The sequence below is a fragment of the Oncorhynchus keta genome, chromosome 28 (genome assembly GCF_023373465.1).
Source record: "Oncorhynchus keta strain PuntledgeMale-10-30-2019 chromosome 28, Oket_V2, whole genome shotgun sequence".
Lineage (NCBI taxonomy): Eukaryota > Metazoa > Chordata > Actinopteri > Salmoniformes > Salmonidae > Oncorhynchus > Oncorhynchus keta.
Window position 1 is genome coordinate 24,732,830 of NC_068448.1, and position 16,573 is coordinate 24,749,402.

The following is a 16,573-nucleotide window of genomic DNA, read 5'->3' on the forward strand; positions in this document are numbered from 1 at the left end:
GGCCTTGGTCAGGGAGGTGACCAAGAACCCGATGGTCACTTTGATAGAGCTCCAGAGTTCCTCTGTGGAGATGGGAGAACCTTCCAGAAGGACAACCATCTCTGCAGCACTCCACCAATCAACAGGACAACGGCCCTAAGCACACAGCCGAGACCATGCAGGAGTGGCTTCTGGACAAGTCTCTGAATGTCCTTCAGTGGCCCAGCCAGAGCCCGGACTTGAACCAGATCGAACATCTCTGGAGAGACCTGAAAAAAGCTGTACAGCAATGCTCCCCATCCAACCTGACAGAGAATAAGAGGATCTGCAGAGAATAATGGGAGAAACTCCCCAAATACAGGTGTGCCAAGATTGTAGTTGCATACCCAAGAAGACTCAACGCTGTAATTGCTGCCAAAGGTGCTTCAACAAAGTACTGAGTATAGGGTCTGAATAGGTTTTTAAAATACATTTGCAAACATTTCTAAAAAACTGTTTTTGCATTGTCATTATGTGGTATTGTGTGTAGATTGATGAGGAAAATGTAATCAATTTTAGAATAAGGCTGTAATGTAACAAATTGTGTCAGAAGTCAGGGGGTCTGAATACTTTGCACTTGTTTGGACCAACGCAGGTTAGTTTTGAGAAAAGTCAGCTGACCTTGTAAGATACCTAGGTATAACGTAATAGCTAGTTCATTTTCTCTCATGATTATAAAGCCAACCACATTTTTTATAAAAGGTTAGCTGTGTCTCTAGCTTATCCAGAGTCAGTGATACATAGAGCAACCATGTACTGTCTACAGTATCTATGGGAACAACTGCAATCATTTTGCAAGCGACATTACTGTAATGAATTAAATAAAATGAACCTCATAAAATGTTAATGCCTGTAATGCTCATCTCCTGTAGCCTAATTGTCATCTCCTTATTTTCATACTAAATTACAAGGGTTGGATTTGCACTAAACCAATGTATTTCTCAGCACTTAAAAGGCATGTAAAAAATCTGGTATATGGTTTGCCTCATATACATTGTCTACTGGTATCCTTTTGAATTGAGAACATATAGCTCAACATGTGTGAGTTGAGCTATTCTCTGCTTCAGATGACAGATGCCCATAAGGCCAGTAATGCCGTCATACTGTAGGCCTAAGGCTGCGTTGGCGATGCATGCCATATAAGCTGCAGAATGGATTCACATCGTTGATATACTGAGAGAGAGTGACAATCAAATAAAACAGATTGGAGATCTTACAACTAGACACAAAGGAAATGTTCATTTGAAAACACAGACCCATTACAGACAGAAACCCTTCCCCTCTTTATTGCATGATTGTGATAGGTGATTAATCAACATGATTGTGATAGGTGATTAATCAACATGATTGTGATAGGTGATTAATCAACATGATTGTGATAGGTGATTAATCAACATGATTGTGATAGGTGATTAATCAACATTGACACTAGTTCATTTTGAATAATAGTATAAACACTTCACTTCAAAGAATCAACACTTCATCACTTCAAAATGTACAAATAAGCTAACTCGTATGTAAAGATTAGACATCTTAGTCTAAACAGCAATATATAATTGAGCAGTAAAAGGTAGGCTATTATTATAAAAACTTTATTTCAGGTTAAAAAAAAAACTCCATACCAGCAGTGGCCAACCTTGCTCCACTGATCCCTAATCTACTGATCTACCTCGCTCCACTGATCCCTAATCTACTGATCTACCTCGCTCCACTGATCCCTAATCTACTGATCTACCTCGCTCCACTGATCCCTAATCTACTGATCTACCTCGCTCCACTGATCACTAATCTACTGATCTACCTCGCTCCACTGATCCCTAATCTACTGATCTACCTCGCTCCACTGATCCCTAATCTACTGATCTACCTCGCTCCATTGATCCCTAATCTACTGATCTACCTCGCTCCACTGATCCCTAATCTACTGATCTACCTCGCTCCACTGATCCCTAATCTACTGATCTACCTCGCTCCACTGATCCCTAATCTACTGATCTACCTCGCTCCACTGATCCCTAATCTACTGATCTACCTCGCTCCACTGATCCCTAATCTACTGATCTACCTCGCTCCACTGATCCCTAATCTACTGATCTACCTCGCTCCACTGATCCCTAATCTACTGATCTACCTCGCTCCACTGATCCCTAATCTACTGGGTGAGGAGACTTCTATACCAGCCCAGCAATAGCACACTTGATTATCAACTCATTTGATTTGAGTTGAGTTGAATCAGGTGTGTTATTGCTGGGCTGAAATAGAACCCTGCAGACCTCCAGCAAGGCTGGCCTGCTCCAATTGTAATAGGTTTATACATTGTGAGTGATTAACTGTATTTTTGTATACAACATTTTCTAACATAGGTAGGCCTACACACATAACCCATGGCATTTAGGATATACCATTAGTCTCTTAGGATATTCATTGAGACCTCTCTCTTCATTTGGAAACAGGCTTTCACAGCTTTCCATATCTGAGGACAGAAAACATCACAAAGAAACGGGTTTCATTATACTCAAATTAGACAGCACTTAACATTATGTTGCTATTATCTCTATGTCCTCAATGTTTTCCCCTCTAGGTACTGGAACTGGTGAATCTTTTAAAAATGTCCTTCCAAAAAATGACCTCCCTTAATCAGTAGCCTACACTCTCCCTTTACTGACATCTGGAGCTGCAATTTCATCCTCTTCCATGGCTATTATCTACAAATGCACTTGGAGACTGGATTTTTTAAATTTACATTTATTAAGATACCTAGCTAATAGGAAGTTAGCTAGCTGATGACATTTAATTCACTTAACTAAACAGTGTGTAAAGTTAGTTAGCTAGCTAGCTAGCAGCTTAGATGAGTTAGCCTACAAAGTGGCCGACTGTAGCCAGCTAGCTAGCTAGATCTATCATATAATACATTGTTTTTTTTATTGAAAAAATGTATTTACTCACTTGAATAGGTTCTCCAACTGCCTCTGTTTTTTGGGTTCTTACAAAAACTAAATAATGGACAATCTTCACAATATCTTTGGTGGTAGCAAAGCGCAGCCAGCAACCATGTGGATCAAATAAAACAGTCAACCAAATTGTTTCTAGTCATCTCTCCTCCTTTCAGGCTTTTTCGTCTTTGGATCTTACATGGCGATTGGCATCTAATAGTATTACCATGATGATGATCGACCTCAGTTCCTCTTTCAATCACCCATGTGGGTATAACCAATGAGGAGATGACATGTGGGTATCTGCTTCTATAAACTAATGAGGAGATGGGAGAGGCAGGATTTGCAGCACGATCTGCATCACAAATAGAAGCAGCTTCTATTTTAGCGCCTGGCAACACAGATGCTCGTTGGCATGAGCGAGCAGTGTGGGTGCAATGATTGAATAACGTGTGGAAATGTATTTTGCAACGTGAAGCACGCACGCGACGTGAGCGGTGTGATCAGCAGAGCAGTTACCATACCAGGCTGTGATGCAACTGGTCAGAATGCTCTCAATGATGCAGCTGTAGAACTTTTTGAGGATCTGGTTGTTCATTGGTGATGTGGACACCAAGGAACTTGGAACTCTCAACCCGCTCCACTACAGCCCTGTCGTTAATGGGGACCTGTTCGGCCCGTCTTTTCCTGTAGTCCACGATCAGCTCCTTTGTCTTGTTCACATTGAATGGTGAATGGGAAAAAAAGTGTCACTCGAGCGATTTAGAACGTGTTGTGACGTTTGTCTTTAGCAGCGTAATCCACTTTCAATAAATATAAATCACAGACTGTCACCCACACTTTATAATGTGAAAACTAGCACTTGAAACTAGCATAGGCAGCAACTACCCCGACAGGAAAACAGTAACGTTTACAGCACCCCTTCTATGGGCGTGTCAAGGGAGGGGTCTTGAAATGAAACATACAATCAAAATTGTGCCGCTGGTACCAGCAGACCATTCAAAACATTTTTTGCAATACAACATTCTCCAAATCTCAAAGGGAGGCATGACAACGACGTGATTTTGGAGGTATGGCAACACGAGACTACTGGAAGCAGCCATTGCATAGAACTGTACATGTTTGAGAGACAGATTATTTTGACCCAAAATACATTTGAATCATTTCAAGGAACATCTTCTGTTGTCTGGGTATAGCAGTACAGGTATAGAGGAGAGGGAGGCTATGAACATGTTTTGTTGTCTGGGTATAGCAGTACAGGTATAGAGGAGAGGGAGGCTATGAACATATTCTGTTGTCTGGGTATAGCAGTACTGGTATAGAGGAGAGGGAGGCTATGAACATGTTCTGTTGTCTGGGTATAGCAGTACAGGTATAGAGTAGAGGGAGGCTATGAACATATTCTGTTGTCTGGGTATAGCAGTACAGGTATAGAGGAGAGGGAGGCTATGAACATGTTCTGTTGTCTGGGTATAGCAGTACAGGTATAGAGGAGAGGGAGGCTATGGAAATGTTTTCTTGTCTGGGTATAGCAGTACAGGTATAGAGGAGAGGGAGGCTATGAACATATTCTGTTGTCTGGGTATAGCAGTACAGGTATAGAGGAGAGGGAGGCTATGAACATATTATGTTGTCTGGGTATAGCAGTACAGGTATAGAGGAGAGGGAGGCTATGAAAATATTCTGTTGTCTGGGTATAGCAGTACAGGTATAGAGGAGAGGGAGGCTATGAACATGTTCTGTTGTCTGGGTATAGCAGTACAGGTATAGAGGAGAGGGAGGCTATGAACATATTATGTTGTCTGGGTATAGCAGTACAGGTATAGAGGAGAGGGAGGCTATGAAAATATTCTGTTGTCTGGGTATAGCAGTACAGGTATAGAGGAGAGGGAGGCTATGAACATGTTCTGTTGTCTGTGTGACAGGCGAGAAGGTACATGGGGAGAGGGAGGTTATTTTTTAGATGCTGCTGCAGTCTCCCCATCTGGATGGCCATGTCAGCTCTGATTTAACTCTCACAATCCATGGCCCAGCGAGCTGAGCAGAGCACAGGGCCCACTGTAGAACACATTCCACTGATAAATACAACAATACCCCCCTCCCCCCCATCACATTTACCCTCTGCCCCCTCCTTTCTAACAATCTTTTACAAACACCCATCCTCCCTCCAAAATATATATATATATGCCTTCAGTTGATCCCTCCACACACACCGCTGAATGCCTGATGCGTTTACCGAGATGGTCTGCTCATTTTTACTGGAGTGCAGGTGCTGTGCTGTTATGGATATGAGAAGACCCTATAGGAGTTGATTGCAGAGTCACCTGACGACACTCATCCACCTAACCACCCCTTATGTTTTCGCCTGAATGTGGATAATGGCCAGCTTCCCACCCTCATCTCATCTCCACTGTGATGATGCAAGCCCCGTGCACACAGCGCTGTAGCTCTGTCTGTCTCCTAGCAACATTCAACAGCCTGTTTATTCCACCCTGCCGCTGTAACCGCAGTGCCCGCACGCCCCGGAGATGAATCACGTCTCTCTCCTGATCTATTTAGCTACCACTCTGACCCGGTGGCACTCTCTATTCCGCTCACCAACTGTTTTCTCACAACAGCTTCCATTGCTCTATGCACCTGCTCCACCAAGTCTCATCTCCCTACCTCCCTTCCTCGCTGTCTATCTCTCTCGCTCTCACTCTCTCGTTCTCCTTCAGAAGCCTCACTCTCCCCCTCCCTATCACTTTCTCTCTCCAATTCCTCCTCTTTCCTCCTCTCTCTCCTTGAGTGTCCTCCCTATCAGCTTCTCAGTTGAATGTCTTCTCAGAGTGTATTTCTGTCCAACAGTAGCCATGACAACCACCAATGTTTATGGAATTCATATTGTTTAGGTAAGAGTGAGTTATAGATGGGTTCAGGCGTATTTGAGTAAGCTACCTGGTTTGGTAATCAGCCTCATTTCTAAAACGTGTCAGAAAGGGGGATGGTAGGGTGTGAGAGAATAAAGTTAGAACCTGACTGAAATCTGATTACTGTAATAGGTTTACAAGTGTTTTGTGGTTCTCACTCACAAGGCTTTAGAAGAGCGACAAACAGCCCTATGACGAAGGTATGAACATGGTCTCCCATGCTACACAATATACGAAGTCATAGATAATATATCATTATGTTTAACAATACCACTCCTTATTTCATTATTCCACACCAGTCACCTCATCTAAGCATATACCGTCTGTATTCAGGCAGTAGGTTTGCATGCTGCTTTTTTGCATACACAATCACACACACCAAGCACAGCCTCAATATATCTCCCTCTCTCTCACACACACACGTTTGGGATGCCTTGCACGTTTAGCTAGCTAGCCTATCAATACATAATCACATCCTGGTAGTTAGTGTAATCTCAGACTCCTTCATTGCATCCTCCTCTCTCTCACACTCTGCAATGCATGTATATTATATTGCTCCTCCTATCTTCTCCTATCCTCTTCTTCACCCTCCCTCCCCTTCTAAGCCATTCAATTGGAACATTGCAGGATTATCTGTCCACCATTGAGAAACACTGGCTTGTTCACACTGGGTCTGGCCAAGACGGCCAAAAACAAAGAAGTTCAACAGAGCCCACTGTTCTCCCTGCTAATGAATTCAAACAGAAGCCAAATCTGGACTACAAAATAAGACTCGAAGAGGGAGTAGCCCGTGTATGGTTCCCACAAGGGCTTGTGGATGTACATTTATTTTTGATAGTGTCCTTCAATCTGTTTTCATGGGTGCAAATAGGGTAAGTGAAAATCATTAATATTGTTGCTCCTTTCTGAGCCATAATGGCTTTGACCTGTCCCTTTATTTCCTTCTGGCTGTGCTGTTAGACAGATCCTAGTATGTTGATTGTACAGTGCAATATCCTGCAAGCTATGTCTTCAAGAGAGGTCGTTGATTCATTAATTGCCCAAGGATTGGATCAAAACTCCAATGGACCCAATTATATGACATTTGGATGTATGTCTCTTATCCAAGTCATTTAAAGTTGCCTTCAGTTGGTCAAATCGTCTATCCTCTAGTGATTAAGGGAGAGACTGTGTACTGGTCGTGTTTTTTATATGGGCACCAAGTTTATATTAGAGATAGGGTTTGATAAATTGTCAAGAAAACATAGTAGCCTATTAGAACTGTTTGGATAATTTTTATAGGCATATTCTCCTCATTAAGCAAAAGATACTCAATCATTTTTATGGTGGAAAAGGCTTGATACTAAGATCAGCTTACTGTATCAGTTTTAGGTACAGGAAGTGAAAATAACCTTTTGAGTCTTGTTCTGAAAAGGAGAAGTATAATCTGTTTGGACTGGCACATTTAGTGGCCTTGAAACCACAAGCAACATGAAAATGATGTGCAATATATTGAAACTTTGATGTAGATATTTTCATGTTTAGATTTGACACCTGTCATACTGAACATCAATTGACGTTTCAATCAATTAGGCTATTCTCTGGTTTCTCATCTCCTCACCACGCACTGCAAAGGAAGACAATCTACTGGCAGAGTGACCAAAATAATTAAGCAGCATGTCTCCATACCTCCCAAATTAAATTAAATCAAACTTTTTTATATTATTTTTTTTTTAAAGTAAGAGAATCATGTCTTAAATATTTTTAAAAAGTAACACAATAAAATAACAATAAAGAGGCTATATACAGGGGGTACCGGTACCGATTCAATGTGCAGGGGTACACATCCCCTCAAGTGATGATCATTTTTGTTTTCTGGCACATGCCACTTTACAACCCTGAGTACCGGAGGATGATGTATTCTCATTCTGTAGTGTGACCATCTGACCCTGAGGACCTTTGTGTCCACATTGTCCTTTAGTATTAACAAACATTGTGCCAGTAACCGATCTAGCAATAAGCCTTTGACCCTATAATAGTTTGAGAGGTTAACCATGCATGAAAGGACTGTGACCTTCCATGTAGCTTGTCTCACAAGATGATTTTGGAATGGTATGAGTTCTGTTTTTCCCTTGTTATTTCACAATAATGGTAATGCTGCTGAAGGTTAGGTGTGCTTAGTTAGCTTTTCAATGTCACAAGCGTGTTAACATGTAAATATACAGTATTAGCATTGATAATGTAAAATGTTTTTTGTTTTTGCACAAAAATACAGTAAATAACTTAACGCTAAAGCAAAGGTTTTACACAGTTTATTCAGAGTATGCAGTTATGTTTAGGTGTGGTTGAGTGTTTATCCAATATAATTCAATGTATGGAAATGCCTGCAAAATGGAGCATGTTTGACAATGACATTTCATATTCACATACTTCACCCAAATTAATGAATGTTGAAAGCATAATCTAGCTTTATTCACATTTAGAAACTGCCTCACTATGGTATAATAACTATATTATAGTAGTGTGCGGTATAGAACCATGTGGGTTTCTTCATGAGCTCAGCTTTTAGAGTCTTGCAGGGGCTTAGCCGGCTCTGGAGGACAGCATGCCTCTTTGCCAGGGATCCAGAGGCTAATTGGAGGGCCAAACTGACAGACAGGTAGACGGACCTATGATCTCACTGAAATGAGAAGCGCACCAATAATAATGGGCGGGTCCTAGCTTGGTTGAGATTATCTAGAGAACCTGACCAGCGGGTCAAAGTGTGAAATGTCTTGGTTCCCCTGGATGAAACATTGTCTGCAGCATATCAAACAGATGTAATGCCTTGCTGAGTCACAACTTCTGATTACCATGCATGGTATAGATCTTATTGCTCATAAAACTACAAGGCAATAACTCTGTGACAGTAAACAGTAAACAGCGGAGGCGACCGGTCCGCTCAGGATCGTCCCTGTGGTTGGCGTCTTGCGGCTGGAGCCGAACGCGCCGGGGAGACGGTACTGTCACGTATGCTCTCTCTCCAGCCTCTAGGTCATCATGCTCCCGCGCCTTAGCAGAGGTGACCGGTCCGCTCCTGTATTCACTCCATGAACTTCCTTCCCGAATCTCGGAGTACATAGTTAAAAAACAAGTCAAAATATATTTTATATTTGAGATTCTTCAAATAGCCACCCTTTGCCTCAATGACAGCTTTGCACACTCTTGGCATTCTCTCAACCAGCTTCACCTGGAATGCTTTTCCAACAGTCTTGAAGGAGTTCTCACATATGCCGAGCACTGGTTGGCTGCTTTTTCTTCACTCTGCGGTCCAACTCATCCCAAACCATCTCAATTTGGTTGAGGTCGGGGGATTGTGGAGGCCAGGTCATCTGATGCAGTACTCCATCACTCTCCTTCTTGGTAAAATAGCCCTTACACAGCCTGGGGGTTTGTTGGGTCATTGTCCAGTTGAAAAACAAATGATAGTCCCACTAAGCCCAAACCATATGGGATGGCATATTGCTGCAGAATGCTGTGGTAGTCATGCTGGTTAAGTGTTCCTTCAATTCTAAATAAATCTGACAGCGTCACCAGCAAAGCACCATCACACCTCCTCCTCCATGCTTTACGGTGGGAAATACACATGCGAAGATCATCCGTTCACTCACACCGCATTTCATAAAGACACTTTCCAATTTGGACTCATCAGACCAAAGGACAAATTTCTACCAGTCTACTGTCCATTTCTCATGTTTCTTGGTCAAAGCAAGTCTCTTCTTCTTATTGATGTCCTTTAGTAGTGGTTTCTTTGCAGCAATTTGTGTATGAAGGCCTGACTCCGACAGTCTCCTCTGAACAGTTGATGTTGAGATGTGTCCGTTCACTTGAACTCTGTGAAGAATTTATTTTGGCTGCAATTTCTGAGGCTGGTAACTCTAATGAACCTATCCTCTGCTGCAGAGGTAACTCTGGGTCTTCCATTCCTGTGGCGGTCCTCATGAGAGCCAGTTTCATCATAGCGATGGTTTGTGTGGCTGCTCTTGAAGAAACTGTCAAGGTTCTAGAAAAATTCAATATTGACTGACCTTCATGTCTTAAAGTAATGATGGACTGTCATTTCTCTTTGCTTATTTGAGCTGTTCTTGCCATAATATGGACTTGGTCTTTTACCAAATAGGGCTGTCTTCTGTATATCCCCCTACCTTGTCACAACACAACTGATTGGCTCAAACACATTAGGAAGGAATGAAATTCCACAAATGAACTTTTAAGAAGGCACACCTGTTAATTGAAATGCATTCCAGGTGACTACCTCATGAAGCTGGTTTAGAGAATGCCAAGAGTGTGCAAATATGTCATCAAGGCAAATGGTGGCTATTTGAAGAATCTCAAACATAAAATATATTTTGATTTGTATAACACTTTTTTGGTTACTATATGATTCCATATGTGTTATTTCATAGTTTTGATGTCTTCACTATTATTCTACAATGTAGAAAATAGTAAAAATAAAAAAAACCCTTGAATGAGTAGGTGTTCTAAAACCTTTGACCAGTAGTGTAACTGCCTTGGGTTTACGCAAGATAGTGTGATGCTCAGTGGCGATAACTGTTGTGTTTGTATTACTGCGGGGCTGATGCAGACATTGCTGTCCTGTATCTGCAGTATAGCTGCCCTGCCTGCGCTGCTCGGCGCTCCTGCTAGTCACGATTCATCACACAAGGAACAAAATGTTCCAGGGTTCCGATTGAGATGAGTAGCCCATCATCAAGGCTTCAAGGTCATATACTGCAGAAATGTGTTTGAATAAGTAAACACACTGTCTATCTATATTGCCTCTCTATTGCATACTTTATCAAGTAGCCTATAGACCAGTGTTTCCCAACTCCACTCCTCGAGTACCCCGAACAGCACACATTTTATTGTAGCCCTGGACAAGTACACCTGATTCAACTTATCAACTAATCACCAAGTCCTGTTAAGTTGAATCAAGTGAGTTTATCCAGGGCTACAACAAAAATGTGTACGGTTGGGGTTACTTGAGAAGTGGAGTTAGGAACCACTGCTATAAAATCCCAGGCACAACCACACAAACCACACAATTTCTGTCTTAATGTAGATTGTTCATGATTATGGTGACCTTGTAACAGATTAGGGCTGAAAATGTGTAGCTGTTATCTATCATGTGCATACAACTTGGCTTCTGAGATCCACCAATCCTCATCTGTAAGGTGTTAAAGACACTAATATGTCAGGTTGGCTCAAACTGATCACAACACTCACCTTATGTTGGTAAATGTTATGTTGGTCCCTTTAAGGATTTACTGAACATGGTCAGCTAGATGCTAGATGGCAGACAGCCGAAGAACGAACAGACATGCCACCTTTACTTCTGTCCTCTTAGGGAGCATCACCAGAGACAAATATCATGTCTAAATGACTTGCTAACTTAGCGTCTTACTCTACGATCAACCCAAATCCGAGATTGTATTGCTCCATTGTTTATGTTTTGTCATTTCTGATTTGTAAATAAACCAAAGCTTGTTATGTAGCTTGTTCTGTTTCAGACCAAGTATTGGTGCTGTTGTTGGGCTGGCACACATGCTCAGGATTTTGTCTTTAAGACATTTCCTTCCTTGTTTAGGGACCATTTAATGTTGTTTTATGTAGTGTATCCCTCCATGTGCTTGCTATTTTGCACTGGGTAGTTGTGGAGACTTTTAGGCCTGAAGGAGGTGCCACTAATAAATAGTTCATTGAGACAGGAAAGGAGAGCAAAATAGATTAGGTTTCAATTAGAGCTCAATACAAGAATAGTCTGTGCTATTTTATTATTCGCAGGGAAACATCGACCAGCCGTCAAAGGAATAGATGCTAATCATCTATTCATCTCAAATCTTGGAGGAAAGCCAGGAAGCATTATATTTTTTAGAAAGTGGAAAGGTTTACAAAGTCATTGGCAGTTGAATCACATTGTTAGAGGGCACCTACATTTGTCTAAACTTACACTAGATGTTAATGTGAAATAAATGTCTATTTTGGTCTCTTTTACTGTCTGATATCTGGGCTGTATAACTTCTTGTAGACTTTTCAGAGAAAGGAGATACAGTGTGTGCATCAGGGTTTCCATTAGCCGGCTTCTGGCCAATTAAAAAAAATGAAAAGGCGATAAATAAAAAACTGTTGCTGGCCAAAATGACCGGAGGGAAAAAAAGCCAAAATAATCCTTTAACTTCCATTGCTATATCACCCCGAAGATTGGGGATTACTGAGAGGGAGATTGTTGGAAAAATGTTTCAAATAGCTTTTTGTGAGGAAATATAGTTTTAATGTTATCATTTGCAATTGATGTAAAAAAAAATATATATATACAGTGGGGAGAACAAGTATTTGATACACTGCTGATTTTGCAGGTTTTCCTACTTACAAAACATGTAGAGGTCTCTAATTTTATCATAGGTACACTTCAACTGTGAGAGATGGAATCTAAAACAAAAATCCAGAAAATCACATTGTATGATTTTTAAGTAATGAATTTGTATTTTATTGCATGACAAGTATTTGATCACCTACCAATCAGTAAGAATTCCGGCTCTCACAGACCTGTTAGGTTTTCTTTAAGAAGCCCTCCTGTTCTCCACTCATTACCTGTATTAACTGCACGTGTTTGAACTCATTACCTGTATAAAAGACACCTGTCCACACACTCAATCAAACAGACTCCAACCTCTCCACAATGGCCAAGACCAGAGAGCTGTGTAAGGACATAAGGGGTAAAATTGTAGACCTGCACAAGGCTGGGATGGGCTACAGGACAATAGGCAAGAAGCTTGGTGAGAAGGCAACGACTGTTGGCACAATTATTAGAAAATAGAAGAAGTTCAAGATGACGGTCAATCACCCTCGGTCTGGGGCTCCATGCAAGATCTCACCTCGTGGGGCATCAATGATCATGAGGAAGGTGAGGGATCAGCCCAGAACTACACTGCAGGACCTGGTCAATGACCTGAAGAGAGCTGGGACCACAGTCTCAAAGAAAACCATTAGTTACACACTATGGCAGTGTATCAAATACTTGTTCTCCCCACTGTATATACATTTCCCTACATTTACACACTGCAGGCCAGGACCTCGTATGTGTGCTCAGGTGGGCGTACTCCCTCAACATTATCAGGAAAGAGAAACCAGACTCATGCTCATTGCTCACATGGAGCACTCCAAACAAACGACACATTTTTAAAAGTCAAATCTCATAAATAACGGTTATGAAATAAACCAGGTCCTGGCCTGAGGTGTGTTGGGTCATTGTCCTGTTGAAAAACAAATGATAGTCCCACAAACCATATGGGATGGCGTATTGCTGCAGAATGCTGTGGTAGCCATGCTAGTTAAGTGTGCCTTGAATTGTAAATAAATCACAGACAGTGTCACCAGCAAAGCACCCTCACACCTTTTCCTCCATGCTTCACAGTGGGAACCACACATGCAGAGTTCATCCATTCACCTACTCTGCGTCTCACAAAGACACTGCGGTTTGGAACCAAAAATCTCAAATTTGGACTCCTCAGACCAAAGGACAGATTTCCACTGGTCTAATGTCCATTTCTCTTATTTCTTGGTCCAAGCAAGTCTATACTTATTGGTGTCCTTTAGTTGTGGTGTCTTTGCAGAAATTTGACCATGAAGGCCTGATTCACGCAGTCTCTATAACGATACAAGGTGAGACCCAGATGCCGACATTGGAGGCAGATGGTTTGAGTCTCTGATAGTTATTATAAAACGAAGGACTGTCAAAAGATCATAAACCAGGTCAGAGTCCAGGAGGTACAGAGTGGCAGGCAGGCTCGAGGTCAGGGCAGGCTGAATGGTCAGGCAGGTGGGCTCAGTGTCAGGGCAGGTTGAATGGTCAGGCAGGCGGGCTCAGTGTCAGGGCAGGCAAAGGTCAGGACCGGAAGGACTAGAAAAACAGAGACTTGGAAACAGCAGGTGCACAGAAAAACCACGCTGGTTAACTTGACTAGACAAGATGAACTGGCAACAGATAAACAGAGAGCACAGGTATAAATACACTGAGGGTAATAGGGAAATGGGTGACCCCCGGAGGGGGGTGGAGACAATCACAAGGAATTGGCAAGAGACAATAGAGCCATTCTGGAGAGAGACTCGTCTGTATCTTTGCCACACACCCCTCCCTTCTTGTCTCAACATTTTAAATTATACTCAATCCACATTATCTTCAGACATATTTTAGATACTTTTCACTGACAGCCACAGCTAAATAATCAACTTGGCCTATTGCCACGCGAGCTGCCCAATTTGGGGGTTTTCCAAATAGGCATAGGCCTACGAGCTTGTGATTTGAAACAATCCACAGCCCAAAATAAATAATAATAAGCTAATGATGATTCTTCCGTTGCTTAGTCTTGCTTTCTGGTGAAGTATTTTTCATTATTTCTTTATTTTAGTATAGACAGGAGTAATTATATTATTTTGTCAAATGTATTTTAATTTATTTCCCTGTTGGACCCACCGCTTTGCCATTTCTTTTCTGTTCTATTGGTTTTAATACCATCTTTCTTCCGTTGTCCAGAAGCCGAAAGTAGAATCCTAGTCATAATAGCAACCCAACCTAGTTGATTGCATCTTCAGATTCCCTGGTATGTCACATATGGAACCGCTGTCATGTATGCTGTTTAGAATGGTGTTTTCCCGCAAATTGTATTTTGGCGAATATTTGAAAAGGACGTTTTATTGGCTGCAACATTACATGAGTTGCATGTTCTGTTCGAAACATTTCCATAATCTAAATGGGATTTCTATAATTCTGAGCTCTGTGGATGGACGGACTAATGGGTTATGCACCCAGTGCATATGGGTCCGGTAAATTTCTCAAATGGAAGGTAAATTAAAATCTTCCCGGTCACATTGTCTGGCGCCACATTTTCCAAAACGGAAATCCAGGTGTGCGTGTCCTGTGTGTGTCCATGTGTGTGTCCATGTGTGTGCTTGTGTCAATGTGCTCAGCCTTGCGTGCTTTGGCACACATGCATGTGTGTTAGTATGCCTACATGTCTGTGTGCAGTGAATGTGTAGTGTTGCAGTCTTCCAGATGGAATATGTCAGGGTAGAGAAACACTTTATGCTTAGCTACTATGTAGTACAACGCAGTGTCATACCTCCATGATGACAGTGATGCTGTGTGCCCTGTGGTGTCTGTGCTATGGTTTCTGGGACAGGCGTGTGGAAAATGGCCTTTCTGTTCCCCGGGGAGCAGTATTCTTTGGGACAGAATACTATTTTTACCTTACTATTAGAGCTGTCTCAGAGCCTCCAAAGGAAGCCTTTCATCGGTGCTGCTCATTGAGTGGTTATGGAAAACATGGTTTCTGAATACCATAGAGAGCCCAAGTATTGTATATCATATCATATCACATCATGTAAATGATGAATGTTGTACACTCTTAGGGTTCCAAAAGGGTTCTTTGGCTGTCCCCATAGGAGAACACTTTTTGGTTCCAGGTAGAACTATTTTGGATTCCATTACCTGGAAAAAGGGGTTCTTCAAATTGTTTTCTTATAGGGACAGCCGAAGAATAGTTTGAGGTTCTAGATAGCACCTTTTTTTCTAGGTGTGTAAGGATGTTCTACTGTATTGCATTTATATAGCTATGCATTCTCACTCTTTCCTCCTTTTCTCCTCTTTCTCTCTCTCTTTCTCTTCCAGTGCATGAGGAACCCAGCTCTGCTGCTGACACATTTAGAGTTTAGCCTGCTTTGCCACAACCAGGAAAATGTCGGGGTCCTACGATGAATCTGCTACTGCTGCTGACGACGCTATGGACAGCTTTTGGGAGGTACTTCAGAAAACACCATCCATGCTGTTCTTTTGGGCTGTGAAGCAAAACCTATCGACCTTTATAAGCCAAGTCAGACACAACAATCCCTCTTTAGGAGGCATTAAACATGGACATGACTGGCCACCATCTTCTTTTCTCTGTTTGAAAAGGTTATTGACAGAAAACAGAAAACAAACATGATACAGTAGGTCATTTCATTTCCGCGAAGATCCATAGGAATATGGTTGCTTATTCCAATGCGTTGATATTGTTGTTGTTGCACAGAACTTATCCAATTAGTGCTAATGAATTCACTGAACACAGAGACCCTTTTGTGTCATCGTATGGAGGAGGATCACAGACACACAGACAGACAGAGCCCCTCAGTTAGAAGCAGCACTGAGGGAGCCATTCAGCCTACATGCACCTGCCCTGTATAGATCTCTATGTGGCCAAGAAAGCCCTGGCCACAGCATAGTGAATAGCATAATGACTCTCACAGGGCTAGATGTTTTGATATGAAAAGCACATATCTGACAAAAAACACACCAAATACAAATCTGAATATCATCTATATACTGTGAACTCTGCTCAAAGGGGCTTTGTTTTGAATCTTACATAGAGGACAATGTATGGCTACAGACACTGTTGATAACCTGAAGTTGAGAACTCAAGTTTATGTATGTCGGGTTGTTGTTGCTGCAATCAGATGCAATCACTGTACCCTGTACCCCACACCTGTCCCACCCAGCCCAGGGCCCATCCTGTCTGAATGGACAGAGTGGTCTGTGACTGTGGGCTGCATTCCTGTCTCTGCCTCGTCCTGTCAGTGTCCTATCCCTGATAATCTGTCTGCCTGCATTAGAGCAGAGTACAGGATTATAGCAGTCACAGTGCACAAGCACACACACAGACA

At 42.0% G+C, this 16,573-nt stretch overlaps 1 protein-coding gene and 1 long non-coding RNA gene across 5 annotated transcripts in view; one reads left to right on the forward strand and one right to left on the reverse strand.

Moving 5' to 3' along the window:
* The window catches only part of LOC118360901 (protein kinase C and casein kinase substrate in neurons protein 1-like), a 53,477-nt gene that overhangs the window by 23,706 nt on the left and 13,198 nt on the right, over window positions 1-16,573 (forward strand). For 2 of the 3 annotated variants that reach the window (XM_052485189.1, XM_052485191.1), the window contains exon 3: window positions 15,546-15,675. In XM_052485189.1, coding sequence (XP_052341149.1) covers window positions 15,613-15,675 — 63 coding nt within the window. In that variant the 5' untranslated portion in view covers window positions 15,546-15,612. Of the gene's footprint in view, window positions 1-6,495; window positions 6,733-15,545; window positions 15,676-16,573 lie in introns of those variants that run through there. The other variant, XM_052485190.1, reaches the window with a different exon arrangement.
* Window positions 1,583-3,860, reverse strand: LOC127913268 (uncharacterized). 2 transcript variants are annotated; one of them, XR_008085453.1, is made up of 4 exons: window positions 2,965-3,860; window positions 1,919-2,491; window positions 1,820-1,885; window positions 1,583-1,786 (listed from the first exon to the last, which is right to left on the reverse strand). It is a non-coding gene; the product is annotated as an uncharacterized LOC127913268 (long non-coding RNA). The 2 variants fall into 2 exon arrangements; XR_008085452.1 differs by lacking the exon at window positions 1,820-1,885.